The sequence below is a fragment of the Mytilus galloprovincialis genome, chromosome 12 (assembly GCF_965363235.1).
Source record: "Mytilus galloprovincialis chromosome 12, xbMytGall1.hap1.1, whole genome shotgun sequence".
Lineage (NCBI taxonomy): Eukaryota > Metazoa > Mollusca > Bivalvia > Mytilida > Mytilidae > Mytilus > Mytilus galloprovincialis.
In genome coordinates, this window is record NC_134849.1 from 47,945,107 (window position 1) to 47,965,995 (window position 20,889).

General features: G+C 31.9%; 1 protein-coding gene across 1 annotated transcript; it reads left to right on the forward strand.

Annotated features, from left to right (window-relative positions):
• Positions 1 to 1,544: 1,544 nt before the first annotated feature.
• LOC143053693 (uncharacterized) lies at positions 1,545 to 20,632 on the forward strand. Its single transcript, XM_076226481.1, has 16 exons — positions 1,545 to 1,563; positions 2,811 to 3,113; positions 3,461 to 3,754; positions 5,090 to 5,380; positions 6,132 to 6,422; positions 7,108 to 7,428; positions 10,691 to 10,861; positions 11,398 to 11,535; positions 12,157 to 12,279; positions 14,050 to 14,241; positions 14,845 to 15,032; positions 17,117 to 17,342; positions 18,028 to 18,559; positions 18,797 to 18,838; positions 19,432 to 19,475; positions 19,913 to 20,632. Exons 1-16 carry the CDS (start codon positions 1,545 to 1,547, stop codon positions 19,987 to 19,989), a joined length of 3,252 nt encoding a protein of 1,083 aa, XP_076082596.1. The 3' UTR covers positions 19,990 to 20,632.
• The last annotated feature ends 257 nt before the right edge of the window (positions 20,633 to 20,889 follow it).

Below are 20,889 nucleotides of genomic sequence, written 5' to 3' on the forward strand. Positions count from 1 at the left end.
ATATATTGACATAAAGAGGCTTTTTGGTGTTTTTTCTTTGCGTATCTTTTTCTTTAATTCGTTACATTTTATTTTATTTCGGAGGCGTATCTGTTTTTCTATATTATTGTCGAGTTTTCATTATGTTTGATCATGTTTGTTTTGTCAATGTATTTGCCATAACCAAAATTGGTTTTTGTATGTTTTGCAAATAAAGAATTATATTTCCTCGCTTTTGAACGGCGATGTTTCAACAGGTTCTTCTTTTTTTCTTTTATTGTTTACGCCTGCATTCAATATTTCTGCATTACTCCAATCTCTTTTCAACATAAAAAGACTATGATTCTGCCTGTTTCCAGTAGAATTAAATCTTATTTCATTGTAATAAGTTTAGGTTTAAAATTACATAACATCACATGAAGCTTTTAATATAATTTTAGACTTAATATGTTGTACAGGAATCCTGGATTTCTTATAATTTCTTCCTAATTATACACCTTTCTCGCAATATTTTTATATTTTTTTATTCTAATTGATAAACAGCCTGAGATTACAAATCTTCCGGCGACAATAAATATAATAGAGAGTAGAACAGCCTCCATTGCCACAGGGGACAGTCTGTTTACTTTGGCGGTAACGGACAATGAAACCTTTACGTGTAATGTTCAGTCGACGACACCTGTTCCTACTGTACCAGCCTTCATCGTTAATGATGATGGCGGAAGTAAGTATCAAAAGTGACTGTTACAAAGTTGATACGTAATCATCATAACTCTAATGGCTGAATACATTTAAAATCACCATGAATAAAATGACTGAGAAGTAGGTTAGAAAGTGAATCACATGGTAATTAAATGTTTTCAGATTAAAGTATTTCCATGACTTAATCTAATTTTAGTTCATTTACTCCGGATTCTTTTCTATCACATACTAATAACTGTAGACCGAGTGCACATACAATTTATATACATATAAAAAGAGCATTATGAAGTAGATTTTGCACACATATATACACTATAATTCCAGCTGAAAGTCTCATAGTCTGTTGAAAGTTTGACACACACGAAAGACGTAAACGAAGCGTCAAAATTACCTTTAATCTGCAAAGACATCTTTTTTAAGAGACTAGTATTTAAAATTTGACAGATTATATCATATTCTAAGTTAAGTTTGCAAAACGCAACTCATCTTTATAAAACGAAAAATAATATTAAACAAATGCATAAAATTTTATCATTATTAAACTACACATTTATCCTTATTGTTTTGTTATATTTCCAGCGTTTAATTTCTATCTAGCCAAGAACCCAGGTTTTGAATATGACACAGTTGGTTTATACGAAAACGTTATTGCATGCACTAACGCATTAAAACAAACGGCAACAGCAACACTTACCGTGGCTCTTACTTCTAACACACCTCCTACTTTCATTGTTTTACCTGCAACCAAGAGCTTACCTGAAATTTCTCCTATTGGAACTACAGTGAAAACTCTGACAGTAACAGACACAGATGATTTCACATGCATCATTACTTCTCAAACCCCCAATCTTGGGATATTCAGCATGGCATATGTCGGAACCAGTGAGTATTTTTCTAATATATGTTTTTATCTATTATAAATAGTAATTGGATTCACTCTAAGAAATCTAAATCGCACAAAGATGTTCCGTGAGTACTAGTATATTACTCTTTACAGAAAAGCATGATACCGGTATACCTTAAACGTACAAAATAAAAAATCAAATATGCATCTTCATATGAAGACACACATGTTGTGTCAAACATTGTATAATAAGCCACATATTTTGTTTATTCTATAATCAAGCAGCCTAATGAGATTTCATTACATTTCCAATTCTTAGATTATGAGATTCATTTAGTCAGCAGCTTAGACGCTTCAGCAAATTCTGCTCATACTTTGACCATAACATGCCAAGACGAGTGGGGATTTACAACAGAAACATTGTATGTAACGGTACTGGCCAACACACCACCCGCTTTTACAGGTTTGCCTGCTTCCGTGTCGGTGAATGAGCATGACTCTGGTGGAAATAGTATATATACGATCGCCGTCATGGACTCGGATTCGTTTACATGTAGCATCGCCACAACACCGACAACATCTGCTTTTTTGATTGACACTGCAAGTAAGTTCGAAAGATAAAAACGATAACGAATTCATCTAAATATATTTAACGATGGTACATTTTTAATTGTTCCATGAACATTATATATGATGCAAGACTGAATGCTTGAACACCTTGGGTTCAAGGATAGTTGGTTCGATTGTCGGAAAGATAAATCAAATCTTTGAATTTGTTATCCCCTGCAATAAGATCAAACAGCCGTTATTGGGAAATCAAAGTCGAAAAGAATTGGAGAATGAGGGTATGCGTATAGAATTACATGTCTTTTATTGTTATGTTTGAACAACTTGTAGTACTTAACAATTGGATTCAGCGTGTTGGACTGGTAATAAGCAGACTATATTCATATTCAGTTTATATTTTTGTCCTAACTATGCATTTGATATTTCTAAATAAATATTAACTGGCTATTAAATAATCAATTTGTAGTCGTATTTCTGTAGAAAAGTACGAATTATAATGCAAGCAGTGTGATAAAATTGTCGACATATCAAAACCTCCAACCATCATAAAGGTAGAAGACTAACCGCTTATATGATTATGTCGTTGTATTTTACACAGTCTAATCTACCTTCATCTTGTATTTCGGTATCCCGAAATTTTATTTCTAAATTTTTGTTTTAAACATGAAAATTATGTACCAAAAAGGGTCCGTATTCAAAGATACAGATTTTCTTTCAGATGAAATAAATCTTATTGCTGGTCATGGGTTGGACTTTGACACACATAATACGTATACAATAACGATCACATGTAGTGACACTTCCGGCTCGTCATCAGCAACATTAACAGTGAATGTACAGCAGAATACAGCACCAGTAATCACGAACCTGCCAGTTACTGAAAGTGTCCAGCAGACGATTGCTGTAGGAACTAATATTAAAACCATTACCGTCACAGATGTAGAAACTGACATTGTTACATGTGTTATTACATCTCAAACTCCTAATACTGCAACTTTTAGTTTGCAGTTTAGCACACCTAGTGAGTAGTATTAATTTATTCATTATTAAAAAGAATACCAAATAGTACAAGACGATTTTATAAGAGTAGAAATTCATTGGCAACAACTCAACTCTCTAAAATACAATAATATAGAACAAATTAATAGATACTGACTGTCGGATTACAGAGTTCCTAAAAAGTAGATGTGAATGACGATGACAAGATTAACAAATAGAAATCCGTTTCATTGCATTTTGATAAAAAAAAAAGTATTAACCTGATATAATTTTATGATCATCTTTTTCCTTTCTTAACAAACATACATACCTGTATTTTGTATAACGTATAGTATATGAAACATGCATTTATATAAGTTTTAATTTCAGATTATGAAGTACATTCAAACAAGGCCCTGGATTCTGTGACAACAGCATATACTATAGACATCACATGTTCGGACAATTGGGGATCGACAACCAAGACTTTGAGTGTTTTCGTAACACTTAATCAGCCTCCTAGTTTCACCGGATTTCCCGCCAGCATAACGGTGAATGAGGCCGATGCCGGTGGAAAGAGTATTTACACTATCGGCGTCACAGATCTTGATACGTTTACATGTAGTATATCCTCAGCACCTACAACCCCTACAGCCTCCACCTTTCAGATCAATACAACAACAAGTAAGATAAAATATACTACAAAAGCCTTTGTGTCTTTCTATTTTAGTTTAGTATGACGTTCATTTTCACAGAACTACTACATATCTTTGTTTAGGGGCCAGTTGAACTTGGTATTTTCTCGCTGTGTAGAAAACTTATTAGTAGCCTTCGGCTGGTTTCTGCTCTTTGGGCGGGTTGTCGTCTTCCATTCTCAATTCTTTTACACAAAAGAGGACATACACAAGTAGTCATAATTTTAATTGAATAAAACTGCAATATAAAAAGCAGGTGTTTTATGAGATAAGTATATATCCGCCAAAGTTCAAATGAAGTGGATGTTATCAATGATGTAGCCAACCGGCCTTCAAGAATGAAAAAAAAAAACAAAACGCACACCGTTTAGTCGGCTATAAAAGGTTTCGGACATAAACACAATTATTTATAAAACTAACAGCCTAATTGATAACACTACCATTTACGAGAAACAAATATACCAGATATGAACCAACGACAATCACTGAACAAACTACTGACTCCTTACTTAAGAATGTGGCGGGGTATGGTTGATTTTTTACGAAAAGTAATATGTATGACGTGACCAACGAGTAACAAAACAAAATAAAAAAATGTTACTAATGACAAACGATAATCTACCGTTAAATCCCGAGGGATGCAAAAAAAAAAAAAAAACCGGATTGCACGTTACCATTCAGAATTAATCATTTTTTAATGTAGGGCTTAACATGGGAATTCCATTGGAAATAAGAAAATTGGAGTTATCACTTTTGTTATCAAGCTTATATATATATTCAGATTGTTTGTAACGATAGGAATGGCATCTTTCTATAAAGACACGTGCACCGAACGAAGAACATAGTTATCAAATAATAAACATATTGGTTATCATAAACAACGCTACGGATGTCCCTAATGGAATACAAATTGAGGAGTTTTCAGGGGAACCTGTCGTAACCCCTCGTTTTAGGGGTATTTACTTGACTCAATTTAGTGTTTTGTGGATTCTGCTTGTCTTTTCTTCCCTTTTCTATATACTAATTGTCGTCTACCGTTTTTGTTTACTGTAATGTCGCTATTTTCAGAACCCTTTAATTAGAATGAAGGAGTTTCATTTTACATAGTAAATAAGTGGTGTGCATTGACTTAAAGTAAACTGGACATTGAACGGTAACCATGATGTTTGGTCGTAAAATTCGTTCAACTGATCAGATGCAAGATCAAATTCGTTATACAACAATGAGGTTACGGTTAATTTTATATTTATCATCTCACAGGTAAATGCACGGCATTGTTCTAGTTGTTAACTACTGAGATTGTATTGCAAATTTCTGATTTCAGATGAAATAAATTTAGGCAGTGGCCATGGTTTGGATTACGATACTCAGAACTCGTACACCATTACCATTATATGTGCTGATGCTACAGGGTCATCGACTGAATATTTAACTGTGAACGTACTGCAAAACTCTCCGCCGGTCATAACGAATCTCCCGGATTCTGGGTCATTCACAACTGGGACAACTGCTAAGACACCGCTTCATGATCTGATTGTCACTGATCCTGAAGGCGACTCTTTTATCTGTACATGGAGTAGCACCCCAGTTGGACCATTTGGCTTTAACAATACAGGTAGATTTTTCTTTATTATGATTTAATAATTTGTTTTATACATTTATCTTAGGCTGTTCTTTTAAAACTTAATTTGTGTGACATTCATTAAATGGTATTTTAAGATAATCAATTGTTTAAATGACGCATATTCTTTCTATGAAGTTAATATAATGCGTCCTATTAGTTTATACTGTTATATTTACATTAGATGTATGTTTCAACACGTTATTTTGTTTGACTAACATCAATCTTGAAATGAAATTTAACATTAATGATGACACACGTTTCCACAATAAATGTACAGGTAAATAACAGAAAAACTGTTTTCATGATCATAGCGAAAAAATGTAATTATAAGTATTGAATGCTTTTTTTCGTAATTTCATAGGGTTTTAAAAGCGTTGACCGTGCGCTCATTTTTAGAATGAAGCGCTTCTGCACTTTATGAAAACTGTACTTCGGTTCAACTGTTTTACACCCAAATGAATTTACAAAAAGAAGCATTCAATTCTGTCATAAAACTTTTAATTCAATTTTGTACAAAACGGAAAATAAGGTTAAGGAATAGAGAACCCGGATGCTGTTTTTCAATGGGTTTCTTATAAAAGAACATGCAAACAAATGATATAAGAAACCGACCGTGCAAGGGTTGTATAGCCAGTCAAGGTCGTTAAAAACTTCCATTTGTTGATATAAGAAAAACACTAAGCAAGTATCATTTAACAGAACTAATCAAACAGTTCATATCACTGTCATATGTTTTTTTCAGCTAACCAACTATACGTAAACGCAAACCCTACATTCTCTGCTTCAACTTATGCAATCGATATTCAGTGCAGCGATGCTTATGGATCAACAACAAAAACATATACATTATCTGTTACACCGAATTCGGATCCAGTCATAACCGGAATGCCTTTAACAGTGACAGTTTCCGAAACCGAAACTGCTTCTAGCACGATACATCCAATAGCAGTTACAGATGCCGAATCTCATACAATATCATGTTCTCTTGTGTCTGTACCAGCAGGTCCGTTTTCAATTAACGTGAATCCACCTTGTAAGTTTTATTTAGTTTTATATTAAGTGTAGGGGGCTAAAGTGTATTGGTCGCGAACGGACCTGATACCGTTTTATTTGCCTGTTTAATTATGTCGTCTCTGAAATAACTATTTGTTGGAAAACTCGAAATTGGTTCTCGAAATACATTATGCTTATCTGTTGTGATTTTATGAATATTGTTTAATCCGCCTTTTCCTCCAAATCCATATTATTCAAGTGACAAAGAGCATCACTTTGATCATTCGCATTTGTGTTTGTACTTTATTCAAAATTAAACAGAATTGAAAAGATGATTTAGATGATGCCTATAATCAATTATACAGTTACATACGTAAATGCAGTGCGAAAAAGTATGTTAATACATTTTATTATGAGCAATATTGTGACCTTTCTGATGATGTCGATCTTTTTAGCTGATTAAATAATTTTAATTTTAAATTTACAGATATATAATTTTTACTCTGACTTTTATTTAAAATTTATGCAAAAATTATATTTTTTAAACATGCGAATACTGCTCACCATAGTAATGAATACACGATTTCAGATACATATAGTCTCGTATTAGTTTTGCATCTTGGTTAAGTGAAACGTGATTTCAGATTGGCTTTCCTCAGGCATGGTCCCAAAATTACACAATACAATTGAAGCATTACATGCTACATAATATATATAAATTACAGTGTATGAAGTTATACTGGATGCGAATGCTATCAATTCGTTAGATGGTGTCACTACCCCTTCACATACAGTTACGGTAACGTGTCAAGACACAGCGGGCGGAACAGCAACTGGTAATCTTACCGTTGATGTTACTCCAAACTTGGCGCCAACTGTAGATAAACTTCCTGATCACTTTGAAGTAAGTGAGAACCAAATTGTGGAATTAGAAATTTGGAATCTGGAATATACCGATCCGGAAAGTGATACACCAGTTACATGTGTAGTTGTTACTGATCCTGTAGGTGGACCTTTCGATTTGCGCGAATCAGGAACGCCAAATGGTAAGAATAATTACCTGGAAATCACTTAAAAGATTCAAAGTATAAATTCATTTAATTCAAGGCACATTTGGCATATTCTAAAATCTCCATCAACGCTTGAATGCCTGCTCATTCTAATGTATGAATGTAAGAAGATTGCTTTCCTTAAATGATAGTTTTTGCATGCATGAACATAAATATTCCTGTAGATAATTGATTGAAAGACGATATAGAAATAAAACATTCATATATTAAAGCATCAAATTATGTATTAAATTCTTATTAAGTAATTTCATGAAATCTCTGCTTTGGATATAGTCAGTTGTTTTGCGTACCACATAGCTATTAAAACAATACTATCCAAGTTATTCTTACTATTTGGGGAATTCAAATATCACATAGACATTATAACAACCATTTATCACTTTTACCCTGTTATTCAAAAACTTGAAAAATTGGTAATTATCTAGTATTAAGATATCAGAAATTTACGACATTATCATAATAAATGAATACAGTTTTAATGTTCAATATTGATTTAATACAAAAATTGAATATTAATAATAAAAAAAGTGTGGCAAAAAGTAAAATCACAAAAATACTGAACTCAGAGGAAAATCAATTCGGAAAGTCCATAATCACATGGCAAAATCAAATAACAAAACGCATCAAAAACGAATGGACAAGACTGTCATATTCCTGACTTGGTACAGGCATTTTCAAATGTAGAAAATGGTGGATTGAACCTGGTTTTATAGCTAGCTAAACCTCTCACTTGTATGACAGTCGTATCACATTCCATTATATTGTCACCGATGCTTGAACAAAACAAACAGAAACAATAGTTAAAAATGTCAAAAAAAGGGTACAGCAGTCAACATTGTGTTATCATATTAATCACTATAAAAACAACAAATGTAACGAAGAAGCACACATCAAATTAACATCCTCCTTTTGATTATATTATACGATTTTATTTGTCTATGCAAAATGCACCCATCAAGGAAGGAGGGTTTTGAGTACTAGTGTAAAATTGTGCGTTTGAAATTCGCACAGGTAGACATGAAATAATTTTGTCGTTCAAAGTATGACGGGATGCATAAATACAGTCACGCAAAATAAATATAACAAAAAGTGACCAAACAGTATAAAGTAATAATAAATAAAATAATAGTGTGGTTCAAAGTATGACGGGATACATAAGTACAAAGTCACGTCAAATGTATATAACAAAAAAGTGGGTTAACAGTTATTTTATTTTTTAAAGTCCTATTAATAAATAACATAATTTTGTCATTCAAAGTATGACAAGATACATAGGTACAGAGTCACATCATAAAATAATTTTGTCGTTCAAAGTATGATGGGATACATAAGCACAGAGTTAAGTCAAAAAGGATATCTAAAAAAAACCAGACTTAACAGTAAAAGTAATATTAATAAAGATAAATAAAAGAATAATATAACACGTTATTAAGATAATCAACAACGTCAGTACGCAAAATCTATACTTCAAGACCATCATGTATTATTTGTGAAGTTGATACGGAATATTTATCAACAAGTTCTTGGTACCTTCCGATGAACTTTTTTAGAAAAAGGACGAGACGTTCTTTGACATACCCCTGGTTCATCAACTTTCTGCTCAGACATTGGTGACGTTTTACAAAGTCTGACTAGGAGCTGCAAGCTCTTGAATATCGAATAAGTTGGGAAATGTATATTCCATATGCAGGTGAAGTTGGTATATTGCTACTAAGGTGGGGGAAATTGATAATTTCAAAATCAAAATCGTCTCGTTTGTCATAGATTCTGGTACTAAGATGACTGTGCATGTCAAATTCGAGGTATAAGTCTAAAAATGAGGCGGAGGAAGCCGTGTCTGTTGTCTCTTTAATTTCTAGTTCTGGTGGATATATTTATTGAACCCAATCAGAAAAGTTCGGATTGTTAATGGAAAGAACATCATCAGTATATCTGAAAGTGAAATTAAATAACCTGGCTTCTTTGATCTTCTTGTTTTTGACAAGTGTCTGAAGGAACTCCGATTCATATGAAAATAAGAAGAGGTCAGCAAGGAGAGGCGCACAGTTCGTTCCCATAGGAATACCGACAATTTGTTGAAAAAGTCTACCTCCAAACTCAACAAATATGTTGTCGATAAGAAACTCCAGCATACTGACCACTTGTTCTTTTGTGTAGCATGTTTTACCTTTTTGTTTGTCACTATTAACGAAATATGCCTAATGAAATCCCAAAGTAATAAATTTATAGCGTATGCTACCATTTTTATGTTGAAAGGCATTGTGGATTATTTCTTTTAGGCGATTTTTCAATTTTACATGGGGAATGGTGGTATACAGGGTTGAAAAATCAAAAGTTTTGATAGAACTTACTTCAGAAAAAGACCGAGATTTAAAATTGTCTAGAAGTTCTTTAGAATTTTTAAGAATCCACATATGGTTAATACCACTACGCGAGTAAACAGTTTCACAGTATTTCTGAAGACCCTCTTTCACTGCGGATAGAATTTTAGTCAATCTAATGGACAATTCTTTAGTGGAACATGAAGATGAGCCAGCAATATACCGTTGTTTGTACGGAATTTTATGAAGTTTTGGTATTCAATACAAACAAGGTAAGTCCTCCGATTTGGTGTTCAATGTAATATTTATTGAAGCCATGAAGGACTTATGATTTGTTAAAATCTTATCCTTGTCAAATGATATGTCTTTGTATGTGGGATTACCTGAGTGCTCCTTTATACCCAATTCTTTTACAAGACATTCGTAGTAATACGATTTACATACAAAGACAATATTATTTGAAGCTTTGTCCGCATGCTTTATCGATGTATGAATCTCAAGAATCGAATAAGAATGCAAATCAAGGCAATAACAACTCCCCTGAAAGGTCAAGACCGGGTGCGTCGACGGGGTAAGCGTTGCATGTTGTTGTTGTTGTTTTTTTTTTAAATAGAGCACTTTTTTATATGTAATGTTTTGCTGCCTATTAACGTTCTGGTTTTAGAGATCGGGAAAACTTTAATTAAAGCAGTATTTTGGACAAAATAAAGAGTAACTTTTAAAAGAACGTCTATATACATGTGTTCATCATTTTCCTTGCAGTTAAGTATTTTTGTGATTTGACTTCGTCATAGTTTATTGTAAATACTAGCCATTCCAGTATTTGTAACATACTAGTATTCTAATGTTTTGTTAAGTGTATTGTATAAAAAATATGACTTTATGAAACAAAGCGTTGAAAGTTTAATTTGTTTTAGATTACGGATTATGGGTAACGGCTAATCCTAATTTCAACTATACGGGTGTACCTACACACACAGTGACCTTTACTTGTACTGACCATCATAATGGAAGAACAGGGAGGAGTTCTAGTGGCATTTTATATGTTGATATTCTGGAAAACAGACCACCTGTATTCACATCTGCTAGTACGTACATGCATGTAATTGGGATTTCATTTGCTTCATATCTTTATATATATATATATGATATGAGACTTTTAGTATCTAAATTTCTAGGTACTTTTCAAAGATCTAGTCTTGATCTTTATAAGTTTTATCAGTCAAACATACTAATAGTAGTAAAACAAATAATGTTATAAAATGGTTGATACATACATGTGATGAAAACTAGTGTATATAAATTTGAATATCTTTATATATTTATGATGAACACGAGTAGTGATGAGGTATACGCTAATCACACATCCACTCAACGATATATTAATACCTAAAAGACATTAGGAGCTAACATACACTTTTAAAAATAACCAAGTAGTCAAGTGAAAGTTTCTGTAGGGAAGAGGAAACCGTGAAATAACAGATGGTTGGTACCATGTTATTATTATTTCAATTATGAGTGTGTACCAACATACTATTTTAGCGATTTAAGGATTGATTGATTGATTGATTAATTTTTAGAATTTAATATTTAATTAACCTTTTTATCTGTCTATCTGTTGCAGACTCTCATACTCAAAATGCACAATCAACTCCTGTCAATACTAAAATATTTACTTGTGTTACTACCGATGCTGATTCAGATACTGTTACATACAGTATGTCAATAAACCCTTCAACAAGTAGTTTTACTATGGATCCAGGTAAGGTTTTTTTTAGAACTATATACCAACACATATCAAAGTATATATTAATGAATGTGTCCAGTTAAACGACATTTCACAACTTATTTGACAGTATCTATTGTATGTGGGTGCATTATGGTAAATAGCTAAAATAATTTGAAACAGCATAAATATTTTTTTATCCTATATTTTGGTCACCTAATTGTATAAAGGCACTTACAACTAGATGGCGGATACGTAAAGAAAATTGAAATTTTGTTTAACATCGTATTATGCACCACACTATACTGAAATACACAGTAAAGTTTATATGTAGCAGTCGCATTCATTCATGATAGTAATATTATTAAAACAAAAACATTTGTATAACGCGAAAATAATAGTAAGGTCATTTAATTTATAAACCCTGCATGTGGGGTTGATCCGCACAGTAATGATACATATAACAATACGTTTTGACCAATTTATGATATTTTCATCCTCGTTGTAGAAATAAGACAAATATGAAGTTAATTTTCTTGTATAGAAGGGTTTCCATGACAAGAACAAATGTTCCTAAACTTACAAGTAAACGTGTTTTATGCAAAATCAATGTTCAGTTGATGAAGGTGAATATTAATGATTTTGTTACATTTTCAGTAACTTGTGATATCTGGACCACTCAGGATCTAAAGAAAGAACTGAATAGTTTTTACACGGTGACAATAACGGCTGATGACGGCAAAATTACCACTATTCAAGACCTTGGATTAACTCTTACAAGTATGATTAAAATACATGCCTTTAAGAATGTTCGCTGTCAAAACAAAACATAACATTGTATTTTCAAGGTTCAATCAAATTTTTTTTATAACACATTTCTTTACTGATTCGCAACATCAATATCTTTTAAGTTGGAACGGATACAGAAAGCAGTTTAGACTAGCCGAAAAAAATTGATGAGAATTATGTTGGTTAGGTTCAACCAGCCCTGACGGTAAATAAACCTTATTTTTTAACCGTGTGATCTCTGATACTATTCACATTGACAGTCTCTCATTTTGAACAACAATGTATATGGAGAATTATTTATTGAGCATTCGTTTCTACAAAAACTGTCCACAAGTATGATTCAACTTTTGAGAGCATTTACACGGTGTAAAATGAATATCTTATTCAAGTTTCAAAGATATTGCGTGTACTCTTTATCTTTAGTATAACTTGAAATGAAAAACAGTTCCGCAAATTTAAATTAACCTAATTAATCAATGGTGTCCTTTTTTTGAAGAAAAACTGTAGTATTGAATTGATTTTTATTTTCTATGCAAGCATCCAATGAAATTGAAAGGCAATAAAACTATTAATTCATGTCACTTCGCGTACATCTTCTCATCAACACATCTTTTTAATGAGTACCTATACATTTTAAAGTTCTTAACGTCTGAAAGCGTTTCTATTAAAATGCTATTAAACCTTATATTAGAACCTCTGATAAATAAAATACAAATAAAAAACTTAAGATAATGATCGAGATCATATCAAGTAAATAGTTGTAATAATGGTCTCAAGAATGTATAGTAATTCTGGAAGAATAGTAAGGTTCTGGACCGTTTAAAGTAATTTGAATCTTCATTCAGACTATTTTTGACGACTTCTCCATAATTAAACAAGTTTAATTTTGTTTAATATAAGTACCTACGCGATGTTGGACATTGTGTAGTATGTAAAACATTGATAAAAGACCAAGAAAGCTTTTCACTTTCTTATGATTGACTGAAATAAATGTTTAAATGGAAAATAATTTTCTGTCTTTAAATATAAAAAGTGGTAATTTAATAAATTAAATAAAAGATATATCGTTCATAATAAATTCATATAAATTCAATTGTGCTAATTGTGTATCAAATGTGTGAATTTGATTGTAATTTTTTACTAGTACATGATTTTACAAAAGTACATCTATTATAAGCATACCTGTTCGACTGAGTGTTAAACTAATTATTCGAATGCTTGAGTTGGAGGACGGAATATGATGACTGTGAAAAAAACAGGCTTTATTTCCTTAGCAATTTCCTGTCCTTGTTGTGAAAGAAATAAACACATTAGAAGTGAAATAACTGCCTTCAGAAGAATTGTTTCCTCTTTTTTTGACTTGTGCTAACCTTATGTTGAAGAAAAATGAATACAAAATTCAGAGTAAAGTTTTTGATAGATTAAATAAATTTTCTTCCCCGAGCTATTTTTTTCACTGCCATATTGTTTTGTAGAATTTGTTTATGGTTATAGTAATTAATAAATCAATAAACTTGTACTTTTCTGACCACATATCAGTTAAATCAAAAAAGATGAAGAACTAAGGCACCAAACAAAAAGCTCAATAAAACAGAAAAGTCCCGTGATCTAAACTAATAATGACGAAAAGACATAGACGAATAATTTGCATTACATAGATAACTAAATAGTGAGCACCACCAAACCACCAAAATTTAAAATAAAGTAAGGTTTTCTAGAATTGTTTAGCCTAAATAACTAATGTGGCATCTCTTACAACAGATGTAAATACAGCACCAGAGATTACAAATATAGGGTTAAATCAAGCGGTAAAGGTTTATTTTGATGAAACAACAGCAACCAATACATTGTTGTATTCGCCAGTTGTCTACGATCCGGATACAGGACAAACACAGACAATAACCTACACCGTATTTCCTATTGGAGAAGTAGGCACATTTGATGTTTCTACAAGTATGTTTTATTACGTTTTAGTACTGCGATCTTCTCTCATTCTGAACTTGTAATTCGTGTTGTTTTTATAACTTTTGTAAGCAACGCCAATACATCAAGTGTCGTTTTTCTTAATTCAAAACTATATTGAAAGAGCCGCGCTAAAAAAGGGATCAATAAAATAATCTAGTAACTGAAGACATCGATCTTTTTTGTATACTCGAAAATGAGTTCAAGCTATCATTAAGAATCAATTGAAAACGGTCGACGAGAGTAAAACATTGATTGAAATCGAAAATATTTAATTTCGATACAGTTTTTTTTTATAATTTTGGATCGTCAGTGTAAATAAACAAGATGAGATGAACTACTTTTTAATAGACATTTTGTTTCGATGTAGAAAGTTTCTTAAATTACTATGTGTTACGTTTTATAACAATCTACTCTTCAGATCTTCATATCATTTTGTTGCAACGCTTCTCTTGTATGTATTATTGCTAAAACCTAAAAATGTTTCTACTATTTTTTATAGTTTCAGTCATTCTTCTTTAAAGTAGACAACGTATCTGTATCTTATGATCTAATGTTTTTGTGCTGAAATTTGAATGCTATGTGTCTTTTTAGGTGAGATAAGATTAAAAAATGGAAAAACATTTGATTATGAATATATTAATTTGTACAAACTGACCATATATGTCACTGACAGCTACGCAACAACTGGTCCATACTACCTGGATGTACACATTAACAATATACCAGAAGTATGTGGATTTGACAAAACAGTGTATGAAGCTAGTACTTATGAGGCAGGGGTAGGTTTTTATATCTTTATCATTTTTAATTGAATTACTGATGATAATGATTTAGTCGTACAGCTACTACAAAGCAGCTTAGCACAGACAATATCTAAAATATTCTAGTATTTTCAGAACAATAAAATTGAGAAAGGAAATTGGGAAGGTGTCAAGGCGACAACAACCCGACCATAGATTATTCTATTTAAAATTTTGGTTCCCAATGGATCATTTACTTCTAGCTATATTCGGCATTTATTATGTCCGTGCGTTCGTTCCCTTCAGGTTTAAGTTTTTGGTCAAGGCAGTTTTTGAAGAAGTTGAAGTCCAATCAACTTGAAACTTAGTAAACATGTTCCCCATGATATGATCTTTCTAATTTTAATGCCAAATTATAGTTTTGACCACAATTTCATGGTCCACTGACCATAGAAAATGATAGTGCGAAGTTCAGGTTAAAGTTTTTGGTCAAGGTAGTTTTTGATGAAGTTAAAGTTACAACAACTTGAAACTTAGTACACATGTTCCCTATGATATGATCTTTCTAACTTTAATTCCAAATTAAAGTTTTGACCCCAATTTCACGGTCCACTGAACATAGAAAATGATAGTGCAAGTGGGGCATTCGTGTACTATGGACACATTCTTGGTTTTTTTTTTTTTGAGGTACACTGAAGAATCTTTTATAGTCAGAACGAATGCTAGGCTTACAAAATCTTGAATTCAATAAAAGATTTAAGAATATGACAGTTGTTATTTAATAGTTTGTTTCTACATTTTGTTTTATGCATGTTGCATTGTTGTTTGTTTGTTATTGCAATTGTTCTGTTGTTTCGTTTGTTTCCTCTTATAGTTGATGTGCAGGGGCGGATCCAGGATTTTTGAAAGAGGGGGCGTAGTTTTTCAAAGATCGCGGAGCGGAGCGAGGTGAAATTTTTTTTTTGGCCCTTTTTAGGACTAAAAACATAAAATAAGTGAAATATGCACTTTTTAAACGGTTCCTGGCTTGGGGCATGCATATTTTGTAGTTGCTGTTAAGGTGTAAGAGTTGGAAATTTTCGATGCTGTATTCTCCCTATTAAGTGTCTATCATAAAATGATAGTATGGATCCATAGCTATGTGCTGATACATTTAATGTGGGATTTGTCAGTAAAACATAGACATTGAAAATTCTACCACGTATGTTGTAAGTTAAGTTAGAATAACCTCACATATTTCTTGTTGTAAACAAATGTACGCTGGGCTATTCGATTGAATTTGAAATATGACCGACACGAGTTAAAAAAACAAACAAGCAATTTTTATCTAAATGTTTGGTTGATATATTTCACCAACAACATTAAGTAAAGTTAAGGGTTCCAAATCAATCAAAGGCTAAGAATGAGTCTGAAATGACAACTAATTTATGAATGGCGACCGAAAAATGGAGACATAAAGCCACACCCAGCAGGCAGGTTGCGGTCTGGTCTTGAAAAAAGTATTCCATATATATCAGTTAAGCGAAACAGACATTCCGGTCAGACATATAGACCCCTGCCACAAAAAAATATGCCTGCTTTTATTCATCATGTTCATTTAATGCCAAATAATTCTGTTGGGAATTTTCGTTTCAAATAGCAAAAAAGTGGACAAGATTTTTGTTTTGCGTCCAGAATTTTTGTTTAAGGCAAAAATCAGTCCATTTTTTCTACGCAATGTGTTACTGTAATTTGAATTTCAAAATGACTGAGACACGTTTTATTCGACGCACTGCAGGTCAACTCCACCATAGAGAATCACATGACTTTGATAATCAGTAAATTCCAGCGAAAAATATCTTTATAAGTCAAGAATTGTCGCATAAAAATTAAATAGTAGTACACGGGAAATAGCAAAGTTCACGAAGTCTAGTCTGATTAATCAATTTACCAAAAAAAAAAAAAAAAAGTCCGAGCCCCCCTCTGGATCCGCCACTGATGTGTTTCCCTCGGGTTTAGTTTGTAACCCGAATTTATGTTATCTCAATCGAGTTATGACTTTTTAACAGCGGTATACTTCTGTTGCCTTTATTTACGACAATTGTTTTTTACCCATTATTTTAGGATGATTTTGTATATTGTAGGTAAGTGGAGGAAGAATGAACATTGGTTTCACTTTATCTGATGAAGATGATCCCGATTACCATACATTTTCTTTAGTCACAAATCCACATAGCCAGTATTATAAAATTGATCAATATACTGGCGAAATATCCTTCAAAACAGACTATGACATTGATACCTGTGGATTTGTACACCCAAAAAATGCAACTATAATTGTACAATGCACAGATCAATATGGCGAGACTGGTAAGTTGAATCATATCATTTTGTCCTCCATGACCCCCTCCATGCTAAGTTTACAAAATATTGAAAATGGTTTTAACACATCAATGTTAAAATAATGGAATTTTATGCGACTAAGATACAAGTAAGGGGTTTAGCTATCCATAAAACCAGGTTTTTGTACATAAACAATGCATATAACAAGCCAGGAATGTGACAGTTTTGTCCAATGGTTTAATGTGTTTGAGTTCGTTATTTTTGTTATTTTACTTTTAATATAAGTTTCGCAATTTAGTTGTGTTGGTCAATTTTATTAATCGTTAACAAAAAGGCATGGAAAGAACATGAATGAAAAGAAAATGAAAACAATTGTGTCCATAAAAACTTTTTCAAACAAATCCTTTTATGAAAAGAGTGAATTGATGGTGATATGTTTTGCAGAAAATGCGTTCATTAACAAATTAAAAGGTTGTTTTAGGAAACATTAATCAACTACAATATGAAACCTTGCATATGAAAAAAACAAAAGGACTTACCTATAAAACAAAAACAAAAAACAGGTGTAATGTGATATATTAGACATGTACTACTATATGTAGCTTTCTATTTTTGTTTTATTAGTGCTATATTGTCGTTGCTTTGTATTGTACTCATGATCAGTCCTAATATGTCTGTTATTTCTAAATGACAACAAATTAATTCATTACAGGGACTGCCACTGTATCAGTATATGTCCAAGATGTCAACGATAATAAACCAATATGTAACAATACCGGTAATGTTATGATAGTAACGCAGTACACAAACCCGGGCGCCTTTATAGGAAGTATTGCAGCATCGGACTGTGACAGTGGTGTAAATGCAATTTTGGAATATAGCGGTGCATCTGTCACCGGAAGTCCATACTACACCGTGACGGCTAATGGCAACGTTTACTTGACAAATACAATAGACTTTGATTATGGGACAGATCATACTTTCTTGATCAAAGTAAAAGATAATGGCATTCCTCAATTAACCGGGACATGCCAATTGACAGTTATATATATATGGACCACAACAACTACAACTACAACTGTTGCCCCTAATATTCCCACTGACTGGTTGGATAAACCAGAGAACATAGCACTGGTGGCCATTTTGTCTCTTTTGGCATTGTTTCTTCTAGGTCTGTTGCTTTATTTGTGTTGTCGCCGTGGATTACCTTGTAGATCTTGTACAAACCCATTCAAATCATGCAAGTAAGTACATGTGATTGCTTTAACAAAATAAAACTAAATTCTCAATAATAGAATATCGAATATATTGGAAATTCGTTTTTACACTGGTATTCTGGTGTCTGGCAAATTTTCAGACTTCTTAAAACTATCAATATGTATCCAGATGGTAAAATATGAATTGATATATCAATCAAAATTATTGTAACGATATCTTGTCTCTAAAAATATGTTGACGCATGTGTTCTTTACTTTCCATAGAAGTTGTTGTAAACCAAGACAGCCAACCAGAAGAATTGTAACGTGAGTAACCCTATTGCATATATGAAGCTTGATGTCGAGTGAAATAATAAATAATAAAAGTTCTTGCATTTTGATGAAAATATTTTCAAAATGATTTTTTACAATTAACATAAAATGGGTAAGATATATTTTGTATGCACGTTATTTTCTTATTGTAAAAAATATATGGTTGAAAAATGAGAAGATGTGGTACATTTGCCAATGAGACAACTCTCCATCAAAGACCATAAGGATGTGTTTTAGTCAGGTTTATGATTTTGTGTCATATTTTCGGACTCCTTGTTTTGTTTTTCATTCGATAAATTGAACCATTACACTAAATTTTTTTTCATGTAAGACTTTGATAGCTCATGAAAGGTCATTTACCAAAATTTTAGAAGATTCTAGAGTTCTTTTCTCTCAAATCGAGACCCAAAAAAGAGTAATGCAAATATAAGGTAAAGGTCCTAGTCGAGTTTCCCAAGGCATTTAAAAAAATAAATAAATTGAAAAGAAGCTACACAACTTATAAATATTTTTAGCTTATCTTGTTCTATAACTAAGTACATCCATACTAACTATGTATTTAAACCTTTTTGTAAATTACATTTCAGTCCTAAAGATCCTAAGAAAGATCCATTCAAGTTCTTTGATCATAGTAAGTACTCGGAACAAAATATTATATGAGTACAAGTTTCAGTAAACAAAATAGTCCTGGTAGATATATTTGTAAATATCAAATGCTTTACTGTATTTTTTGTATCTCAATTTTCATATATTATACGAGTAAATACTGAAGTAGTAGTTAACACTATACAACTGCATTACTATATTTTATCTTTAGTGATTTGAAATTTTCAAGATCAAAAGAGAAAATTATTAATGAATGAAAGTTAACAAAAGAATATCATTATGCAAGAGTATTGGTCAATTGAAAAATGGAGCAGTAACATAACTATCATTTTGAGAGAATAATTTATATAAAACTTGGTTGGTTGATAATATTTTATAACTCCAGCTCCTGTGGAGTTCAGAGTAAGCACTCTTTTTTTCTATTTTAAAAGAAAAGCTTAATAAAATATGTAATAATTTCAGATGACCTTAATGTCAAAAGAGATATGTTTTCAACCAGGGATCAAGTTACAGATGCACCAATGCCGATGAAGATGTAATGTGTATCAAACCGATCTGTGACACAAATATAAAATAAACAGGATGAAAATATTTCTACAATATGAAGACATTTTATTTGTATGAAACCGAAAGTGTGATAAAAAATATAGAAAAACATAAAAGATTAAATGCTTTGAAAGAAGCATGAATAAAAAAACTTAATTTTCTGACTGATTTAAATTGGGATTTTCAATCAAAATGGAAAGCGAGACAGGCCAAAACATTTTCTGCAGTCAGCCAGTTTAAATTTCCTCATTGAATTAGTTTCCGAATATATATTTGCATGTTTAATCCTGCATTTAAACTTTAGCACTTTAATACTTAATCATCACTTTTTGTATTTCAAAGAACTAGCCTTTACTTTTAGGCCTACATAACAGAGGACTTCAAAATGCAGTTAACATTCCTTATTTCATATTATGGTTAACGAATAATAGTGAATAAAACGTAATGATATAGGACTATATTTTTTGTAGTTATAATATTACACAAGTATATTTGTACACCTTTAAAGATGGGTGACTGAATGTTGGATAAACTATTGTATTTGTCATTTTAAAAGTACTGCGACGCTATAACGATATTGTTATTAATGTATGAATGTATATACTGTTAATTTATTACTGTATTAAAATTTTGTTTAACATATGTTTGCGTTTACCTGTTTATCTCTTTCACCTGACAATTTGGAATTATTCATTAGTACTGATCAACCATGTTCATAAAGTAATACATCCAAACTCCACTGTTATAATATTTGAGATGGTTCTCGTGTTTGTATGAAAAAGTATTGCTTGAACTTGTTCGGAGGTAATTGTGAAATTATTGGCGTCTATGAAACGTAATAGCAGATGGCAACATTGATCATATTTATGTTTGTTATTTACAGTTAATAATGA

Bases quoted from the DNA above. Each gene is read 5' to 3' on its own strand.
- LOC143053693 (XM_076226481.1), top strand. The intron at 3,114-3,460 runs GTGAGTAGTATT...TTTTAATTTCAG, and splicing joins TTTGCAGTTTAGCACACCTA to ATTATGAAGTACATTCAAAC. The intron at 14,242-14,844 runs GTATGTTTTATT...GTGTCTTTTTAG, and splicing joins CACATTTGATGTTTCTACAA to GTGAGATAAGATTAAAAAAT.